At 40.9% G+C, this 22,604-nt stretch overlaps 1 protein-coding gene across 6 annotated transcripts in view; it reads right to left on the bottom strand.

Annotated features, from left to right (window-relative positions):
• Window positions 1-493: 493 nt before the first annotated feature.
• rptor (regulatory associated protein of MTOR, complex 1) overlaps window positions 494-22,604 on the bottom strand; it is a 199,637-nt gene continuing 177,526 nt past the window's right edge. For 3 of the 6 annotated variants that reach the window (XM_027283102.1, XM_027283101.1, XM_019273899.2), the window contains 8 exons: window positions 21,832-21,957; window positions 17,836-17,883; window positions 8,636-8,742; window positions 7,014-7,141; window positions 5,180-5,266; window positions 4,988-5,104; window positions 4,656-4,785; window positions 494-3,565 (listed from right to left, as the gene is read on the bottom strand). In XM_027283102.1, the coding sequence (XP_027138903.1) occupies window positions 3,497-3,565; window positions 4,656-4,785; window positions 4,988-5,104; window positions 5,180-5,266; window positions 7,014-7,141; window positions 8,636-8,742; window positions 17,836-17,883; window positions 21,832-21,957 (812 nt within the window). In that variant the 3' untranslated portion in view covers window positions 494-3,496. The remainder of the gene's footprint in view (window positions 3,566-4,655; window positions 4,786-4,987; window positions 5,105-5,179; window positions 5,267-7,013; window positions 7,142-8,635; window positions 8,743-17,835; window positions 17,884-21,831; window positions 21,958-22,604) is intronic. The other 3 variants (XM_010734111.3, XM_019273900.2, XM_019273901.2) reach the window with 3 other exon arrangements.

The raw sequence follows: 22,604 nt of genomic DNA, 5'->3' as shown, positions 1-22,604 counted from the left end.
CGTTCTTAACGTTTTAACTGTCATTGACGATGGAAAGTCCCCTCTTATCCACTTTAGGGCCTGATTGAGAGTGGTTTTAGTGGATCAGGGATATCAACTCTTTTGACACATGACATTATATACTGTACATACATTAGTGTATTTGAGTGGGGTACAGTTGTTGTACATAATGTATATTTCAGATTCAGACTTATTTTCCATTCAACTATTATAATAATGGAAACACAATGCTAAATCACTGGAGTGACCAATCAGTAAGTAAGTAAAAGAAATTTAAAGATAGTGTAAAACCAGTTCTTGACATCTTGGTGTACATGACTGGTTCCAACGTTGACTTAAAGACTGCATCATATTCATTTGACCTTAGTGTTCACAGCTAGAAACATTCAGTCTTAATATTTGAATTATTAAGTACTGTTTATAAGTATATAAAGCAGATATAGACAATATATGAGCAGTATAACAATGTTTCAAATGAAAACAAAACAAAGTCTGGTGTTGTATTTGGTTTATTTCATTGATTTCATCTCCTGTCTTAAAACCACAATCAGCAAAGCAGTCTTGCAGTCACAGAGACAAACCTGATTGTTTTCATTTTTCCTTTCTTACTACTTTGTTAAAGTCTCTTCTTTTTCTTCAGATCTAAAATCTTAAAACTCAAAGCAGGGGTACGCTGGCAGCTGGTAGAGCATGTGCCCCCATGTACCAAGGCTATGTCTTTACCACAGATGGCAAGGGTTTAGTTCCAGCCTGTGGTGTTGCTGCATGTCATCCCCAATCTCTCTCTCCTGCATTTCTTGTCTCTCTATCTATTAAAGGCTGAAAAGCCCCAAAAATGAATAATAAAAAAACAAACAAACAAACAAAAAAAAACTGCTTAGAGATGAATGTGATTCTGTGTGTGCCAATGCCAAAATGCACTGTTTGAACTGAGCCAGTGAACAGTTGAGGTCTGCTAAACCGCAGAGAGCACTAAAGACCTCAGTGACGGGGTAATGCTGGGGACTAATGTGGTGACTACAAGTGCAGTCGCTTATACAGACTGTATGGTGTGTGTGTTACCAGTTCATTTTCAGTCCACAAGGTCATTCCTCCGGCAGGGAAAAGCAAAGCTTGGGAAAACTGATGCAGGCTGAGGGGTTAGGTGGAAAGGAAAGAGAAAAGGCAGCAGCTATCGGGGTTGGTTGGCAATGAAGGGGGGCCGGAGCAGTGAGTGTGAGGGTCAAGCTGTCACCAGTTTTTTTCCGCTACACCTCGCGGAGGCTAAGCAGAATAAAAACAGAAAAATTACAAAACAGAAAGAGAATTTTTAAAAAAAAAAGCTAAATAAGCAAAGCTGCAGCCCCAGAGAAGAGGCACATAAATGGTAATTCTGCACAAAAAAAAGAAAAAAGAAAAATTCAGAGCCCAAAACAGCATCACAATGACATTTGTCAACATCTTCCATAATCTCTGGAGTGACACGGCAGCAGGTCACGTGACTGAGCACACCAGCCCATCACGCTGCAGACACCAGCAAGGCGGTTGCTCGACCTTGGTTTGAGGTGACTCATTAAGTACCTGAGCGAGATTTAGGACGCTGACTAAAACTTGACACGGTGAGCATGTGCAGGTACAAAGTTAAAGAGTGCCACGGCTCTGATGGGTGCCATTAACATGCAACTCACTTTATGCCTCCAACTCCAAAAAAAAAAAAAAAATCAAACCAAACACATTTGGCAATAAAATCAAATTTAAAACTCAAATATGGGGAAAGCTAGCAAAATAAAATAAGAATAAGAATACAAACAGGTTCAAACAGTGGGTGTGATAAGTCATGACCTAAAAGTTCTCTAAACCTACAGTGCCATGTGCTCAAAGGGTGTTTTGACTGCCTGGAAATGAGAAAAGAGCCTCTCACTGTGATTAGATGAGCAACCTGGGGTAAACCTTCTATTCATATTTTCCAGAAGCCATAAAAAGATGGACTGGACATAGGAAACATTTCATCTGAAACAGGTTAATAACATATTTCCAGCTTTTTTCGTTATCTTTTGAGCCCACATAGGAAGAATTTGGATGTATTGATAGCAGAAAGTTTAGACAGTCACAGAGAAATCAATTTAATTGACATCTTTCCTGTAACTGGTGTGAGTAGATGGGGTGAAAACATACCCATCTGGTACTCTAACAATAAAAAAAAGTATTACACTGCTATGAAATAATATAGTGTGTCTGTATTGCTAGGCTAGGGCTCTGGGTGCTGCAGGTCAGGTCCTGGGCAAGTACAACTGTCTTAGCTGTCAACAGCATGTGATGCTGCTATCAGCTTCAAACTGAAGTGATGAGGAGGAGCTTGAGGCTGAATCATGGGAGGTTTTTATTGCTTTGCGAGCAGGTAGGCAGGTACTGCACGCTCCCTGTAGGACTGGGTGCTTAGCTTTTACCAATCCAGACCTCCTCTCACTGTGCTAGACACAAGGGTATATCATTGGGGTGATAGAGGTTTTCCCTTTTTACAGGTGAAGCTTAAAAAAAAAACAACAGAAAAAAACACCTCTTTGAGCCACAACAAAGGGGCCTGCATGGAAAATATGGTCACGTTTGGCACGCTTGGGTTGGGAAGCAAAAAGTAAAGTTCTAGCATAGGAGCAGGCATCTTTTTTTTGGGCATCATTGAAGTCCAAGGCTATGAGGGGCCCACTGTGGGGCACATCTGTGCTATAATCCATTTTACACACACACACACACACACACACACACACACACACACACACTCTCTCTCTCTCTCTCTCAACACATTTGCCTGGTCAACGTTACAGGCAAGAATGAGCATAGTCCACCATCTCAGGGTCCATCCTTACAAACGTCTTTCCAGCAGTGCAGCAGAACTCTGTGTCCTTTGGCTGCAAGACAGTCATTAAAATTAATTCATAAACACACCAGGTCCAGCGGAGGGTGAGGCCATGTTTTCTGCACCAGTGAATGTGTTTCAACAGTGTGTATTGTCCTCTGGGCGACCCCCCCTCCCTCTCTCTTTGCGCCACTTCACTGGGGGCACAGTTCATTCAGGTAGTGATGCCGCTGTGTGGCGAGGAGGAGTCCCAGTGATCGGTGGGTACCACTTCTTTAAAATAGAACCTCTACTGTATATGCAATTTAAATATACACACTCCTCAGCACAGCCAAGTCTACAATCATTAGCTTCATAATAAGAATATGACTAAACAATGCGAATTAATAAATATAATAATAATATATATATCGTCGTTTGTGCATGAGTTTTTGTCAGCACCTCACTAGAACATTCAGGGTAGTAATTGCATATGTACAACAAAAACATCATGGCCAGGTCACTCATAAAAAAGAGATTTTAATCTCAATGAGACTACCTGGTTAAATAAGATATATATATATATATATTATATTTACATCCCGGAGTGTGAGGCTCGGGTCGAAGTCATATATGGTTGTTTTGTGGGTTTTGTTGGGGGGGGGGGAAATGAATGCTGGTGTGTTATCTGAGCCTCTTCTCGGCTGAATAGATGGACATGTAGTAGTCGTTGCTGCCAACGGCCAAGTGAGGCTGGAGGGAGACAGAGAGGGTAGGCAGGTTAGACAGTCTGATGTGTGTGTGTGTTCACAAAAAGTGAGTGTGAACTGAAGAAAACACAACATGTTGAGCCGACATGTCGAACATAGTCCATGTCAGTGTGCATGTCTTCACAAATGCAGTGATAATCTAGTAAAGCTTAAAAGCCTGCTAATGTAGCAATACAGCGTTATCTAATGCTCGCTTAAGTGCCAATGAGCTCAAGTAAAAGACTTGAGTTCCTTTAGCAGAGAAGCTAATGTGTTTACTGCATAGAATGCCAAGAAAAAGTAGTTGATATCAGTCTTTTAAAGATGTGCAGTCATTGTACACAACCACGCCCCGTAGTTATTGAGTGTCTAAGAGAATCAACAGCTCTAACTAAACTAACTTACATAATAGTGTTTGTGTGCTTACAGCTAACAGTTAGATGGCTAAACTGAGGTAAAATGGCATATTTGGAGTGCTAGAATTACAGATGAACAAAAATGCTGACGCTATAAAAAGAAACTGACTCACTGAAGATGGTATACTTTAAGCTGCTGATGTTGGCGTGAAGCAATAGGGCACAACATTCATGACGTGCTGCTCAGAAATGCACTTGTGTACTTGCTAATTTTGCACTTGCTACCTTCATTTGGAATTTAGATTTTCTGGCCAGCTTTGTGAACATTCTCTCTTTTTGTAGCTCTGTTTTGGTCTCCACCAACTCCTAAGAAAAATAACTGACTCTTTAGCTGATAAATATGCTGAACTATGTTTACCAGCTAGTCACTAACTTTTGCTGTCTGCTGTTTGGCGCTGAGGCAAAAAAAATGTAACAGCTTTTTTAGCTGCAAAAAGTTACACAGTGCTGCTTAAAAATGAGTGAATTAGCATACTTCATACTACATTCCAGAGGGAAACATTATGTGACACCATATATGACAACTATTCTGTAGCTTCTAGTTACTTAAATACCTTCAAACATATTTAATTCATAAATTATCCTGCATAAATATACACTTATTGCTACAAAATTCTAATTAGTTAATTCTGAAATGTTTGATAACGACTGCTCAGTGAAACATAAGTGTGTGTTTACCCAGTAAGGATGGAAGGCTAAACAGCTGATGGCCCCAATCCTTTGTCCCATGAAGCCGTCATAGTACTTTATGTTGCTGATCACATCGCCATTAGCGTTGTAGACTGCTATGAACTGGTTCATCGATCCACTGCAGGGCCACAGATAAAACAGAGAGTGATGAGTGAGTTGTGGCAGAATGGCTTTGGCTTTAAACATCACATCCATTATAAGTGTGTACAACGTTGGATTTCTGTTGTGCTAAAATGTAACTTTCTGGGTGGATTTCACGTGTGTTTTTATTTTGTCTTTGTCAACTCAAGGATGGAACCTCTACACACAAGCAAACTCACCATGCAAACAAGTTGGCCTGCGGGTGGATGTCCAGGGCTGTTAACCCCTTTACTGTCTGCAGCACATTGATGGAGTCTGGTGTCCGAGGTTCAAAGAATCGAACGTCTCCATTAACACTGGTGGGGAGTGTCAAGGTCAGTACAAAGAACAGTTTGGTTTCGTAAATCTTAAGAGACAAAGAAAGAGCATACCTGACGCTGATAATATGTCCGTCTGTCTCCTTCTGTAGATGAGCTTTGACCACCCAGGCTCCGTGCTCCCTGTAGGTCATCACCCGACTGCACAACAGAGAGAACAAACGTCAGCTAAGGTAACAAGGAACACAAGGGAAATAACACCAGAGTTGTGAGACTGAACATCATCAGCTCTAGTGTGCTCAGAGCCTAAAGCACAGTTATACAACTATTATAAAGCTAAAGGATGTATTATAAATGCATCTACTGACATTTGATAAGTACATAAAAACACAGAAACAGTAATGACAACAGAATAGAGCCTAGAGTTAGCCCACACTGTCACCCTAAAGCATTCAATTTCCCTGTATATCTGTCATATGATTTGTATTTGTGTGGTAAAACGTTTTCTAATTCCAAACTCTAAAAGGTACATGACCCATTCATATAAGAGCTGTAAAACATTCCTACAAAGAAGTCCAACTCTGTTACGCCGCTGATCAGCTGTCTTAATTGGAGTTTCAGAGGGACAGCCAGAAAAACACAAGTGCCAACTTTAAAATCTTTACAAACAGGATGTTTGATTTCAGCCTGATCTTTCTGACCCAAACAGCTGATCTGCAGTGTAATACCGTGTGCAGCGCAGTTGTATGTTCTACGGTTAGAGACAAAGAAAACTTTCTGACAGCAAGGTAAAGCAGTAACATATTTCTTAATAGCGTACACTTGGATATTAATTTCCTATCACCTCCTACTACCTCACTTCTAAAAAACCCAAACTATCTCTTTAATGGGAGTGACAGTTTTCTTTAAATAGTTTTATTTATTTTTTTTGCTGTGATGAGCTACATAAGATTATTATTACAGATACAACATTGACAGTATTTACTATCAAAATAATGTGAAAAACACTAATGAGAAACTATTACAGTGACTAACATTGTTAGAACTCGGTGAACGCCCTGAAACCTTTCCTCTCATATGTGGTATCACATTCTTATTTCATGAAAAAGCTTTAGAAAACACACACGCATGTCTCTGTGCTGTAACACGTAATATAGGTGGAGAACCACTGGGTGGCACCATGGGATCATGACTCAAAAAAGCAGCACTGTCTCCTGGTGAGAGTGAGATGGCATCAAAGCTGAATATGAAAACTCTACAACAAACCAGTAGAACTGGGCTGTCCCTTATTTACCCAATTCCCACGACGCACTCATTAAACTTATTCAAATACATCCTGACTACAGGTGTGACAGGAAATGAATTTAATCTCCCTAAATTTCAAGTACAAAACATTCGAAGCAAATTTGACTATTTTCTCAGGCAGAAGAAGAGGATTTGAAGCCTCCACAACACAATTTGCACGCTGCTGCACACACGAGGCATACACAACACTTCACATCAAGAATACTCCAAACATGACCTGTATGTGCTGGTCCTGGATTAATCTCTGGGGGAGCAACATAGTTGCTGTAAGATGTAACTTGTGCCTGAGGAAAACTATTAAATTAGCTTTCCTTAAAGATTTATGGGCCACTTCATGGTTTAACTGCTTCATTTTCCCCTTTGGGAGCAAAATTAAAATAATGTTTAACCAACTGGGGGGATATGGTGCCACCAGGGTCCATTAAAAGAGGTGGTAACCCCAAAGGGAGATTTTTACAGCACATTGCATGTAATAAATATAGATTAGAGAAGTGAATAATGTAGGACTGTGTAGGGGTTAATGCTCACAGAAAGTGCTGTGTGTGTTCTTTAATGTAAATAATGGTGAGACAGTAAAAGAAAAAAAAGGAGCCGGGAGATTAATAATCAATTTAACCTTCTGTGTGATAAGAGAGTGTTTTACCATTCGTTCGGACCCATCCTCCTGTCGAATACACGTACGGATCCGTCACCCAGCCCAGCGACGATGAGTGAACGCTGGGAGTCACAGGAAAGGCTGGTCACACAGCTGTCTGCTCCTGTTGGGATGTCCTGGAGGATGAGGACGAACGGACGGACGGACGGACGGACGAACACACACGCACACACACACACACACACACACACACACCTTCATCAAAAGGCTTGTAAAGACACCTGCCGAGGTACCACTGTCATTACAGTGTTCATTTCACACAAAACCTTCTTTGAAATCATCAATCATGTGCTCTGTTGACTGTAGGCTCATTTGAAGTTGGACCCAGCATCAATATGCAGCCACAGGCGAGGCTGGGCCATTTGTACTTGTATTAAGTCCATCCAGACAATGATTAGCAGGCCGAGGACCATTAGATGTGTAAAAACAAAGAAAAAAAGAAAAAGAGGAAACCATGCTAATGATGCCCGCTCTGCCACAGATTCCCATTAGTTCGCTAAAACACAAAACAGCTTGAGTACAAGTGCACATGAAGGAGGGATGTGAAAAACCATCACAGACCTGATTTATTGTGTGAGCTATTTGCTCTGTTTTTTCAGATAAGCTTGGATCAATAATCCATCCACACGTTTACTGGTACCGTCTCTGTCTAGACAAGTTTACCTTTAAGTGTCGTATCACATAGATTCAGGATGCTGCTCCAGTTTCAGTCCAAACTTAAATTACATGAGTTTTTTTTGTTTGTTATTCTTCTCACTTTGTTGAAAAGTAAAAAGTATCTCATCTAGTATCTAGTATAGAACACAACATTAATTCATGACAATACAAATTAAGAAGTAAAGTAATGAATGATTATTTTCAAATTAGTTTTAAAAATGTTTTCCTGGATATTCAACCTTTCAGCTTTGACCTGAGCTGTATAGCAGAACGTGCAGCAGTGTAAAGTCTCTGGCGTTCTTCTGATAACACTCATTGACTTCTTGCTTCTTTACTGAATGTTTTGTTCTTACAGCCCCTGGCGTTTCGTGGAAACCTGCAACGGATAGCACAAATGCTTGTGTGCGCATCTGTAGCTCACACAGCAGCAGAGGCCCATGGCAAGGTGTCTTCTGCGAGCACAAACAAAGCTTAAAAGCTCTCTGGGGATGTTATTGAGGACAGTTTGCACCTACTCTTTTTGAAAGAGCCAATGGCCATTGGGGTAACTGTGACACTTGACTTAACGATGGTATGACTTCATCACTCACACAGATTTTTAGGTTTATAGTATTCCCTGTTTTGCTGCATAATCCCCAAAGCTGGAAATAATGACAACACTTAAGTCTCAAACATCTCAGACCTTCAGTATGTTCTTTACAGAAAACAAAAGGCATCAAACTGAAGGAAAGAAAGGCCTAAGAACTAGAATGAAGGTCTGTCTGGACATCATTTTATAGGATCATTTTAGCATTATAGCATCATGTGAACACAACAATCTTTAGTGCCAAGTTTCTCGCCAGCTAACAAATAGTTACAAAATGTGAGCCTTCAGCTGATGCACCAAGCTCCAGCTGGATTCATTGTGACCACATTGAACCATTTCAAACAAACATAGGTGTAGTTTGTAGTACCTGGACCTTCATCTCCCTGTCAGTGTCCCAGATCCTGATGACTCGAACATCTCCGGACGTCATAAGTAGACCCGTCTCCTGCTCCCAGTCGACGACCATACCTGCACCTTCAACATAAGATGACACAGCAGTTGCAGTTAATGCAGGGCGTGTACAGGCAAACATACATCAACACGTGGCCATTTATATACAGCAGTGCTGTGTGTTGTCATTCAATTAAAACAAAACAGAAGATGACTTTTAGCCACAATTTAAACTGAAAGTGTGTCCAATCTCTGACACGAGTATAAAATATTAAATTACTGATGGTAATTTGTACACAATATGTGAACTGCAGTGATTTAATTTATGTTTCCTGAACAGAGTTTAATTTAATTTGTAAGTGAAGCCCCACACATCCAAACACACACATACACAGCTGTTAAACACACAGAGCATGTGTTGATCTCCCTAATACACAACACACAATCTGTTGGGAGGTTTCAGAAGCCTCTTGCTGCCACATGTAGCAAGTCGAAGGAGAAGATTAGTGCAACAGCTTCCCGCACCACTGTTTAACTAGTAAATACACCACAATGAATTCAGCAAAACCAGAAACACACCGAAAAACCAGAGGTGTATAAGTAGAAACCTTTTATGTAGATTTCTAGTTATATGTCTGTGTTTTTGATTAAAGTTCCACATCTCTCAGTGCATACACGTCCTTTGTACAGATGGAAGAGTGGATTTTCATTCTGCATCCATCCCAACAAGACGACCCACTGGGAGATGCAAACACTGACCCTGGAACTGAGCCTGTCAGCAGATTCTGGCATAGATGAGTCAAATGCCACTTGAGTGAGAAAGTGAGGTGGGAAGAAGCCGAAGACAGCAAAGCTCTTCATATGTTGGCAGTCACAGCAGGAATCAAGTGAGCATCAGTGCTATGTCAGCCACACTTGCCCTGCTGGCTCAGTGATGCTTGGCTGCAGCCTAAAGGTACCAGTACACCTCAAATGAAGTTTTGTTGATCCTAGAAAAACATCTAAAACCCTGTCCGATCAAACCTTTCTGATGTCGGAATTTCCGAAACTTTTTTGAAAACAGATGAAGGGCCGAAAGCGATTCTTACATAACTCAGGTGATAATGTAAGCAGATATGATTATTTATTTCCTATCGCAGAAGACCAATTGTTGGCAAATATCTTGTGATAATGGCCAATGCAGCGGGATGGTTTGTTTGCAATCTAGCGAGTAGCTGAATTGTTAGAAAACAACGTGTGAAAAAGCATCCTACAACATTCTTCAGCAATTTATCTGAGCTTGTGCCAAGAAGTCCTACTGTATGTTTGTTTTCTATCTGTAATCTTAGACAATCAGGGACATCCTACAAACTACAATTAACTTCCTGTTTCTTCTTTTCTTGGCAAATCTCCGGAAACCAGGAATTTCACCAGGGGCCAGGTGCATAAATAATGCGTATGTCTTTTCCCACCTTAAACTGGTGCCTCACACATATTTCAGATCAGGTGTACACGTGGTTTTCTTGATAGCTGAAGGTGAAATGATGAGGTGAACCTCAATGTCACTGAAATTCACATTTATAAACTTAATTTTAAATGATTTATCAGCTGTTTTTTGGAGCCATCTTTGGAGCTAAACTTTCTTTTTGATTCTGAACTGTAAAGCACTTTATAAAGTCTGTTTCAATAAGAGCTGAGCTCTATAAATAATCTCTGATCATCTTTCTTATGTTTAATAACGATGACTGAGATATTACTGTGACAGGTACATGTGATGAATTAGTGGTATGAGACTGATGCTGTTGGAAAACTTACAATTGTACCTTTTGTTCTCTGCTGTTCTTCTCATAAACAGGTGTATTGAGTGGTGGAGCAGGCACAAATTTCAATATAATTTAGTTCATCTCTACATTTATGGGTAACAGAACAATGTGTATACAGATTTTGGTCTTTGTGCGTACACACAGTTTTAGTTTTGAATCTACATTCAGTCATCATCGAGTTTAATACATCTGCCCCCAGGGGTGTACCCCAAATGAATAGGGGGCAAGTTTTAGATCATACTGCTTTCAATGTATCTTTACAGTAAAATGTTGTGCTTTGTGTGCCTTTCAGTGTGGCCTTCCAGAATTAGTATAAACACTGTTCTGACAACACTTCAAACAAACTCAAACCCAGACAGAAATGTTTCTGAAACACTTCAGGTCAGACATGCATAAAACTGTGCTGTTTATCTTTGTGCACTTGTACATTAGGTGTCTGGGTGTCACATATGACTTCTGTAAGTGGGTATTCATTCTTGACCTTGGGAACAGAAGCTGGACAAAGAAATTCTCAATCAATTAATAAATAAAGTACTCCGCTTATTAGCTTTATCCGAAGCTTTCAGCGTATCAGTATATTCAGTATACCATAGTCTTTGAAGACAGTTGAAAGCTTTGTGGATGGACGCTCCCCTTTTAAAAGTATTTTTTAGTCATTCTTTTTCTTCATCGACAGACAACAGTAAAAAGATGACAATGGAAATGAGGGGAGAGAGATAGGGGATGACACTGAACATAGGTCCATGGCCTAACACGAACTGGGGTTGGAGTTCATGGCCGCACTGTTGAAAGATTCAGATAAATCATTTTGTAAAAAAGTACATTGTTGTTTGGATCCTAGAGGCTGCACATATGTGCAAGTATGATTTCAGCTTAACTGGACAGCAGCAGCAGTTGGAGAACCACATTTCCCACCACAAGACTGCAGATGCTCTTTTGATAATGGACGTTTATATGATGAAGGAGATGGCATAAAGGGGCAGGCTGAGACTCTACCCATGAAAACACTCATCTTTCTCTCATAAGGATGCTCTTACCGCAGATGCTACAGAAACAGCATGCTTTTCTCTTCTATTGGAAATCATCACACCATGCATCATTTCCTTCCTTTCCTCCTCCTTTTGCTCACTTAGTCACCTCACACTTCTATTTTTTTCCATAATCAATAACCAAGGATAAGGACTCCATTTCTTTGCTCTTCCCTGGCCTTGCAGAACAATAATGTGTGTCCTTTGTGATCCTTTCCACTGCTACCACCTGCCTCCTTTATACGTCGTGACTTAACTTTCTTCGACTGAACCATCTGTGAAAGGGCTGTTCCACTTGGCTTGGATTGTTAGGAATACCCAAGCCCCATGTGGCGGCTTCAAATCCTTCGACATGACGTCATCCAGCCTGCTCGAGCGTCACAGTGACGGTAGTGTGGGCAAATGTGGGGGAGGTATAATGCAGGGAAATTCACTTCACAGGATCTGTCTCAGTGAGTGCATGCGAGGACGCTTGATGCTGGCTCATTTCAGAGACTGCGAGAAGAGACAATTCATTCCCTTTGAAGCTGGCAGCTCCATGATACGGAAATCTGGGTTACAATGAGAGGGGGGTTCCACTTGCAATATATTCGCCAACACACAAAAGCGCAAACATGCATTTCCTCTAAGATATGGAACACACCTGCCACCAAATCCTCATAAGATTTAGTTTTGGATTAATCCCTCTTTATGCATCATTATCCTTCCTTGTGTGACCCCATGATGAGAAATTCATTGCAGATAAAATATACTGTGTAGGAGAGAGAATTCCCACCATACTAAGCACTGATATGGTCTAATTGTCTGTGTTTTGGTTTCTATTTTAAGCATTGCTGGATTAACCTGTTTGGGAGCTCTGGAGCAAAATTAAGATGCCAAGCCTCTGTACACCCCACTGTTCCTTCCACTCTGTACAATCTGACCAGTTTTTCTATGCTGGAAGATTGCCTGGCCCCATGTTTGCTGTTTTCTGTGAGGTTCTAGGAGAAGACAACATGAAAAAAAATTGACTTTGACACACTGGTCCTCAAGACGGGGCTTCCAATTGAAGGACAAAAGCTAGTGTATTACAACTAAGCTCTTACTTTTGTGGGTCTAGCCATTGTTTCTATCAGTGATAACAACAGCAAAAAGCTTCCTTCAACTCTGTTCACAATGTCTGACTAAAATATATCAGATAGCAAGGACACAGCTCAATACCACTGTAGCAAAAAGGACAATCCTTGTAGGTTGTGGCGTCCAAAGTATTTTAAAACCATGGACATACACACCAAATTTCATTGCAATTCAATGGTTGTCAGGGCATTTCACCATGACAACCTTCTTGCAGCCCTAAAGGTTAGATTATTCATTCTCTAGGGACCACGACTCTCGGTTGAAATATTCATAGCAATCCATCCATCAGTCTGTCCACAGTCTCCTACCAGTTTTCCAGTCTTCCAGGTTCAACTTTGACACTTCATTGTTACCAACAGTGTTGGTCCATTCAGTCTGACGTCATGTTCCCAGATGTCAGCAATTAGATTAGATTAGAGATACTTTATTAATCCCTGAAGGGAAATTATATTAAGGCTGGCAGCTATCTTGCTTGCGCCAACCATTTACTTAAGAAAATGCAGTTACAGGCAAGGACAATCACAAACACATACGACATTCTACAGTGGATTGGTTTACATGAGGTGTCTTTTTTGTTGGATCACATTACAGGAGAGAGTGAGTACAATGGTTTCATAGCAAATAGAAATGATGGGCAAAACTATGACTGCAACAATTCTAGTTGTAATGTAGGAGGAGGATCCATCTGGCCCATACCATGTCAGTTGATGAAATGGTGCATATTCTCAAACAAATAGTCAATTAAATTTGCACAAACCACTTGAGATGAACCCAACACCCTGGCGCTAAGGGGGCCCTGGAGTCCTGGGGACGAGCAGTGCCCCCTTATTTAGCCTTTCTATTTGTCTTTCTATCTCTTCCATCAATCTGTCTGGCTCTCCATTCAGTTATCAGCTTTCTCTCACCTTACTCAACCCAGCTCACTTCATCCTTAATATTTACCTTGTTATCTCCTCTTCTCCACTTCAGGTGACTAAATCCTCCCTGAGTCCAATCAAAAAGTTTACCACGAGTTTAGGAGGTCAAAGCTCACAGATCTGCAATCGTAAACCCTGAGCCTTCAGTTTCGTCTCTCATGGTCAACACTCTGTTCAAAAACAGGTTGAAAATCTGAGGAAACCTTTGTGGGCCTGAGCGGATCTTAGTTACCCACACAGAAATCAATACAGACATGGAGAAAAGAAATGTGAGAAGGGAGAGCAGGAGCAAAGGAGTGTGGGCAATATTTCCTCAGCAGTAAATCTTAGCACCTTACAGAGGTGGAGGCATAGATAGCTTCAATATACATGTCTCTCTTTAAACCTCGTCTCTTTCCCTTCCTGCTTGAAATCAAATGTTCTCCCCCAATAACAATGTCAAAAACAGCAATGATATTGTTAGCAGAATGGCTTTTCCCTTTGTCGAATCTTTGGCAAAGGGGAAATAAAACTACTTTTAACACCACCGCTAAGTTGTGGAAGATCATCCTGCTCCTGTGCCAGTGTGCCCAGACAATCCCTAATTTGTGATATATTTATCTATTCTTTTGCATAAATATCTTTGTTTCACTCCTCTTTCTCCCTGGAGAAGGCGTCTTCATCTGCATTCTTACTCTGCACCATTATCACCAGTGATGGACTAGCTCTCCCACACACTGCAGCTCATTAAACCAGTTCCAGCTTTGGCCTTCCTGGTTCTTCTCTCCCTCAATACTGTCTCTTCCCTTCATCGTGTTTGCTTTGAAAAGGTCCTCTAGGAAGCCGGTAATAACGTTTCTATAGGATTACCAGGGACTTGCCCGGTCTGAATGTGCCTCTAATAGAATATGACATTATTTATGGGAGTGCTCTGACTGGCAGCAAGACTTCCCATCATCTGTTTGAACTTTGGAGGCTGGGGTTTGATAAAAAGCTTTGACTTGCCTACTTGACAAAGACCTTGTGCAATGACCTACAATAGCACTTAGTTGTTATTATTGTGGAAAGGGAAGTCGCATTAATTTCTTAAATCATTTTATGTTATTCACAACAGGGGACATCCCCAAGATTTGAAACTTAACACAGGATTTCATGTTGTGATCTTATTGAACCCTGCTAACATTTGAAAATTGTAAACATATCTTTTATAAAAAATAATCTTAAAAATATTCTTTTACGTGAGCTTCAGTTTCTCTATACAAAGGATAACAATCAACAACTGTTGGTTTTGGGAAGATGTATATTGTCTACTGCCATCCTGCTATGATCATGTTTCAACAACATACGTGTGTAAGTCTCTGACCTACGCTATACAGAAACTCCAGTAAGTAAAGGCGGCTGACAAAAGAAGTGAGTCTGCCTGGAGGCTTTTTGCCTAATTTCCCTGAAACTTCCAAGTCCTGTGCCTCTCTTCAGTCCCGGTTCTTGATTTAGCAAGTTCCCAGAGCCCCGATGTTAACAAGGTACCAGGCAGTGGAGCCAAATGTAGAGCAGGACACAGCGTCTGCCTCCCTAAAGCCAAAGAGGAGAGGGCTGCCCTAGTTTCACTTATGCAGTCAAAAGAAAAGGGGCGAAGAGAAAGAAGACAACATTGGAAAAAAGAAAATCCATCTCTAATCTTGAGCAACTGCAGGGGTAGGAATGAGTAGAGGGAATGAAGGAGAAAAAAAAACAAATTTAAACATTAACTGCATGTAGATCAAAACTTAATTAGATCGGCTCTCAATCTAATCTGCAGAGGTGTGAAGTCTGTGTGCTGTGCAGTAGCCGTAAGAACAGTTTCCCCAGTCTGTGCCAGCAACGGTTCTCTAATTTCACTGGTTCCTCTGGAGTTTAACAGGCAAACCCCCCTGTGAGACGGTCTGGGTGGCTCTATGCTATTAAAATCACAGCAACGACATGCTCCCAATTAAACACTGACACTTTGGGGACCAGCTCGAATAAGCGTTTTTTTTTTTTTTTATACATGAGAGAAGCCATTTTGAGGTGAAAATTCGTAATGAGGGCATTGCTTGTTTAAGAGCATAGCCGTACTAAAGGCAAAAGCTATTTTCTCATTTTTTAAATAAGCACATATTTGAATGGACTTTTGTATGTGGATTTCAGCCAAATACCCAAATGTGCAAATTTGCTCTGTACTTTACAGTTTGCTAAACCCCTCCCCAAAACAGCATTTGTCCAGTAAGATTTTAGCAGAGCAACTGTAACTAGACATGGCAGGTTTGTCAGAAATTCTCCACATGATGTAGTGGTGTTCAGTAAAAGTGATACTTGACATTTAAAGTTTAAAAAACACAGGAGCAAAAGTGCATGGAACGTGTTTATTTACTGTCTGTAAGCTTCAAACGTTAGCATGTCCAGCTTAGTACCTATAGTAGTAACAAAAAGTTACTGTATGTTACACTAAGTTTGTGGTGTTCAGTTTACACCTCAGTTTGCAGCCTGCACATCCACCGTGTAGTATGTACTCCAAGACTGTTCCTCCAGGATACTAGCCGCTCTATTTAGATTTGTGGAACTTATCACCAACAATTTTTGACAACATTCCCTGACATTAGGGCAGGGCAATATGGACCAAAGGTCATATCTTAATATTTTTTATCTGAATGGCGATACTCGATATATATTGATATTTCTAATAATAATTTCATACGTCTATTACTAATGGCCCACCAGTAACAGCTGACACTCAGGTCAAGACCTGTGCACCACCTCTCACCCTGCTGCTCTGGTTGTTTATTGACACACTAAATAGTGGTCCAGTGTTGACAACTCAGCGACTTTTCAGACCCTCCAGCGATTTGTTTCTAATCTAGAGACTTTTTCTGGAGTTATTGGAGACTCTGATGTGACAACATGAATGAGCAGTGGGAAACCTGGACAGAGGGAGAGGAGAAAAAAAAGGGAACTGGCGGCTCAAGGAAAAAAATGTATAGTCATTTTAATGCAAAATAAACTATATCGATATAAACTAGAGATGTTCTGATACCATTTTTTCCCTCCTGATACCGATTCTGATACTTGTGCTGTGGGTATCGGCCGATACAGAGTACCGATGCAGTATGTTCTAAAAAAAGTATCATACTATGCCTGCATAACTGTGATATGATTATCATTGTGGTTAGGCCTGGCTCAGGTTAAAAACATAAATAAATACAGCAAATTCAAGCAATTTATTTTTAAATAGAACAGTATAAAAAACAGTAGTTTGTTTAATTTGCAATTTGACTAAATAAATCTAGAAATAATTATTTAAAAAAAAATAAAGTGCAGCTACAATATTAAATAAAAAAGGCATTTAAATAGAACAGTATAAAAAACAATAGTGCAACAGCAACTTAAATAAATAAATCTAGGAATAGATAGATAGATAGATAGATAGATAGATAGATAGATAGATAGATAGATAGATAGATAGATAGATAGACAGACAGACAGACGTGTCTTCGGGTGTTGCAGATAACTAGCTAGTGCTAGTTACTGGTATCAGAACCGAAACAACTCTAATATAAACAATATGGTCTCATGCTATATCGCGATGGAAAATATATCGATATAGATTAAAATACTGATATATCGCCCAGCCCTACTGTACCTGACAGTTATTCAGTTATTCCTCAAACTCACAGCCTTTTTTTCTTGCCAAACAAGGGTATGTTAGACTGAAATAAGAGTCAAATCTTACACTTTTCCCTATTATACTAATAACACTAGGACTAACTCGCTCTACATTGCAACACAAGAAGAATGTGGTTTCTCTAATTACATGTCTTCTACATGGATCATTAACTGGTGTGACTTTTTTCCCTTGGACACGCAGATTTAGCCTTTAGCCACAAATTAATGGCCACTTTTACAGGATTCTCATTTTAAAATGAGCCACTCGGAAACATGAGAAATCCAGCCAGGGAAGGATGTTTTTAAACGACTTATGGAGCTACATTTTTCTTAATTAGCCAGTTAGCTTCAGCTGATTAAATCTACCACTGACAGTTCAGCCCGCTTTTGTTTATTTTGGTTTGAAATGAAGGACCTGCTGTTTCAAAAAATGAGTGCTAATGTTGCATTATTATGAATACCAACGTAGCATTCAAGTGCTAGGACACTTCTACTCTCATATTGCTTTTAATATTTGGGATGACTGCCAGGGATGAAGTGATGGAGCATCACCACACAGATGAAGGGATGAAGGGTGGTGGTGGGGGGGCTGCTGGCTGTTTAGTGCAGCACCTTTGCTCTGGGAGTGAGGGAGTATAAGAGAATGGCGACACTCACCTCCTTGCTTACTCCTGTCAAGATAGATGGAGACCCTTCTGGCCAGACCTGCGAGCAGGGGGGAGGAAGCAGATGGAAGGGGGGAGGGGAGGGAGAAGAGCGGGAACGCGACAAAGCAAGCAACAAATTAGCAAGGACCTCCCCAGTGCATGCAGACTCACACAATCACGCGCGCACACACACGCTTAAGAGTATGACCTTATGAATACACTCCACATGCATTCAAACAGAAGAGGGATGAACAAGGCGGCTCTCCCAGGTGACTAACAGTGATATGGTGGGATCAAAGAGTGAAAGGAGAGAGACTGAGAAAGACGCATGAGCCTCTCTGCTGCCTCTGCATAACAAAGAGGTGCACAGGTCCCCAACCTTCAAGCCTGCAGGACACAGAATTCAAAATCCCTTCACCATAATGCAAGAAGCTTGACTAGCAAGGTCTCTGGATGTGCATGGGAATGAGAGTTTCAGAGAGGTCAGTAAAGAGGACAAAATAACAATTCATCTGGGTTGAAGGCGTTGATTAAATAAATCTATTAATACATTCACATGAAATGAAGTGTGATAGCAAGATTTGTTCCTGTGGAGGTGTACTGTACGCTGTGGGGAAAACTGCTTGCTGCCTTGTTCAGCCTCTTGAGATGGGGGGGGGGGGGGTGGGGGGGGGGGGGGGGGCGACAAAACAATATCAAAGAACCAGCAAAGTAACAATAAGCCAGACAGACGGAGTCTATAGAGATGGTTCCCTGCTGAAAAACAGCACAAAGCATGTTATTGGACAACGGGGACGGGATGAGTGAGGACAGGTTGTGCGGTGATGGTGTGTATGAGATGGTGTGTGTGTGTGTGTCTGCCAGCATCACCCTGAGAAACGTTCTTGTAGCAACTACCTACAGAGGTAGAGCTGATTTTTTTGGCAGCCCAAAGACAGACTTGTGTAATATTTCATCGACTTTTACATTATTAATGCCACTGAGGCAATGCTAAAAATCTAAAACTTTCAAAACACAAACATATAATTATTGTGCTCTCTCTGAAAGATGTTTCAAGCAATGGTAATAACTCTAAACTGGTTACTGGGCCAGGAAGTGGTGTATGTGAATGCAATAGGGAGAAATATCTGTGTGTGTGTGTGTGTGTGTGTGTGTGTGTGTGAGTGAGAGATAGAGAGAAAGAGAGAGAGAGTGAGAGAAAGAGATAGAGAGAGAGAGAGAAAGAGAGAGAGATAGAGAGTGAGAGAGAGAGAAAGAGATAGAGAGAGTGAGAGAGAAAGAGATAGAAAGAGAAAGAAAGAGATAGAGTGAGAGAGAAAGAGATAGAGAGAAAGAGAGAGAGATAGAGAGTGAGAGCGAGAGAGAAAGAGATAGAGAGAGAAAGAGAGTGAGAAAGAGAGAGAGAGTGAGAGAGAGATAGAGAGAGTGAGAGAAAGAGAGAGAGAGAGTGAGAGAAAGAGAGAGAGAGAGAGAGAGAGAGAGAGAGAGATAGGGAGAGAGAGAGAAAGAGAGAGAGAGAAGATGTTTTTAAAGTTTCCTTCTAAGTTTAAAAAAAAAAATGAACACCACGAGCTGAAGCTGGACTCTTCAGTAAAACTTTTTCCCAGGAAGATCTCTGTGTTTATATTAAAACTGATGCCTCCACTGTAGTCTGAATGCAGAAGCGACACAGCGACTGTCACTAACGATACATTCAGGATAACAAGCACGCCATTAAATGTTAAAGTCTTAGTCAAAACAAGGCTGTGGCTCACTGCGGGAGAGTCCTCCGCAGGGAAAGAGTCTCTCAGGGCGATTTGCGCCGTGAGACAGACAGACAGTGATGCTAGTTAAGTGTGTTGCCTCTCCGCGGGTTGCCACGGAGCTCTGGTGACACTGGCTTTGTAATGATGGAGGCACATATGTGCGCGCATTGTGTGGTCCACAACTCTGCACAGATATCGAATGAGCCAGACACCCTGACAGCTCTGCCCTCGCTGCTACCAATTAGCCATAAAATTAGCCTCATTCTACATGTGTTGGAAAGACACCATCTGAAGGTTGTCCACCCACACAGTACTGTCGTCACGTGTTCTCAATACACTGGGTCAAAAATCATTTAAATCTTTCGCAAGACAGACAAAAGTGTGGTCGTTAATTAGTAGATTTATCGGAGAGGTTATCAGGTATTCGTAGGAACATACAATCATTCCTATGGCCGACAGTTTACAGGCAAATAAAATGTGTAGCACTGGAGAGTGTTGAGAAAGAGAGAGAGAGAGAGATAGAGAGAGAGAGAGAGAGAGAGAGAGAGTAAGCTGGCACATCACAGAAGTGGGAGGATATCTTTGACAAGTGTCTGCTGTGGGTGTCAGGCCTGGTTCAAATATTTGCGAATAACTCTGCCTCACAAATTATGGAAGTGTGTCAACACAGAAGGTAAACATGGCAGCGAATTCACCACCGTCCGCAGTCCAAGTTTAAAATAAACGATACTCATGCAGAACAGACGCTGAGCAAAGAATGACTAATAATCTACCTGTTGCATTTTATGTTTAAAGTTTGTGTTCTTAAACAAGCTGACTTTGAGTGTAGAGGTTAAACTTGCCTCCAACTTTTTGAGATTTGACAGGTATATGATGGATATGGCATGTGTGACAGGGAATGACAGGTGAGGGTGAGAACTGGTTTTAAGCCAGTGGTTTGAGTGATGGAACTAAATTTAGACACCTGTGAGTCTGGTGTCTGGTTTTATCCAAAACCTGCCACCGATGTGGCAGAAAACATCTACAGCAGTGTGGAAGGAGAGTTGAACTCAGCCCAGCTGCATCAGGTCATCTCAGTTATTGTTAAGACCACTACGTGACATCTTTTCCTGGAGTTTAGTGGTCTGGCCTGTGCATGCTCACAAATACTGACAACACTGACCTGGTTCTTGTGATGATGCATCACTGACAACTTTATGTATCACTAAAGAATTCTCTACTTTAAGTGCACATGTATTGTAATTAAAACATATACTGTGTTATTTTGTGAGCGAGCATCATACTATGGCTGGATTTGGTGAGGTGGTGATCTCTTCTAATAACTTTAAGAATTGTATCAGTGTCACCTTTCTTTCAGAGACTGAATTCTTAAACCTTAAACTAATTTACTCGACAATAAATATGTACAAAAGTTTGAAAGAGATGCTGATTCAGCTTTATGGTCAGTTTTGAGACTGTAGCTTGTGGTGATGTTTAACTGTATCGTCGTCCAGTGGATTTGTAAGCTGCCCCAAATAACTTCACTGAATTCTTTCAGGTTTCTTGTGTAACACAGGCCATTAATATTCATAACTTCTGTTGCATGATTTAATTTTCTCTCAGTCAACACATTATGTAGCAGTATTAAAGAGCAAATATAATTGTTATTAGTAGGATAATATGAGCTATTGCTACACCAGGGCCTCTCGCTGCAGTGTCACCACAATCTTAATACTCCTCAGGTAAAGTGTGGTTCAGTTTCTATGAATATTTGCAACTCACTTTCATGCAATTTAAAAGACTATGTAACTTCAAAGAATATTCTTTTCTTACAAATAAAAAAAAGAATTCATGAGCAAAAAAAACTCACTTCAGGATTTTGCTGCTCCAGCCTTACCTCTGATATGACTGGTAGCTTATTTTGGCTAATGTTAGGTATGTAGATATTACTGTTAAACCGACCTTATCACTCTCTGTGCCAATTTGATTTTACCACATTAAGTGACAAATTTCATCCTTTTCACTTAAAACCCATTCAATATCTTACTTACTTTTGTCTCCGAAAAGCTACCACAGTTAAAAGTTGTGTAGCTCGACACTGTTTGGTTCAATAAAAATGCTGTAAAAAGAAAGCACAGTAAACTCTATCCTACCTGTAGCTGAGGAAGTGTGGAAGTGTGACTGGGATGGCGTGAAGTGGGGCATTCGTCACGTTACTACAGGAAGTACTGTATGGGTGGGTGGATGGGGGGCAGATAGTAAAATAGAGCGTTGATCTTTACTGTGAGCGCTGGTGGAGGGCTGACCTCTGGTAGTGGGCAGCATGTCGGAAAGGCCCTGCCACGCCGTCACCATCTCCGGGTTCTTCTGATCAGCAAAGTTCTTCCAGATACGTAACGCTCCATCGTCTGCAGAGAAAGGAGGTGATAGAGACAGAGACAGAGAGCAACGAGTGTGAGCCAAGACAGGATTATGGATGAAGAGATGAAACGAGGAGTAAAGTTACTCATTTGTATTCTTAATAGCTTTAGAAGTGCAGTGTTGAACAGCACAGAAGATTTGATGAAAACGTTCAAGTCAGGCTGTTTCAAAACATGCAACACACAGAGTGATCATGCACACACACAGACACACACACACACACACACACTTCAATCAGGAGAAGGTAGAGTAGCATCTTAAAAGGCTCTTAAAAGCGTTAGCTGTCAGTGAGAAACAAAGTGAGGCACGAGTCTCTAACTCTGAACACAGCGACTGAAACACAGCTAAGACACCGAGCTTAACATAAAACATGTCCATGCACTCTTATGAGAGAGCTATAACAACCCATAAAAGTCTCCACTTGATTTACATTCTGCGTTTTACTTTTTTAGCGCTGTATATTTTTTATAACTAATATCCTCCCTGATATCCTTCACAGCATGACTGATGGAGAAAAACCTGAATAAGTGCACATTACATTTTGATGAGATGGAATTTAAATTTATTAATCCCTGAGCTTTTATCAAGGTCTCAGGTGGTGTGCTCTAAAATGCGGCTTTCATTCTTCGTGTAA

The sequence above is a fragment of the Larimichthys crocea genome, chromosome X (genome assembly GCF_000972845.2).
Source record: "Larimichthys crocea isolate SSNF chromosome X, L_crocea_2.0, whole genome shotgun sequence".
NCBI classification, from domain to species: domain Eukaryota; kingdom Metazoa; phylum Chordata; class Actinopteri; family Sciaenidae; genus Larimichthys; species Larimichthys crocea.
This window is presented reverse-complemented; position numbering and strand designations above follow the sequence as displayed.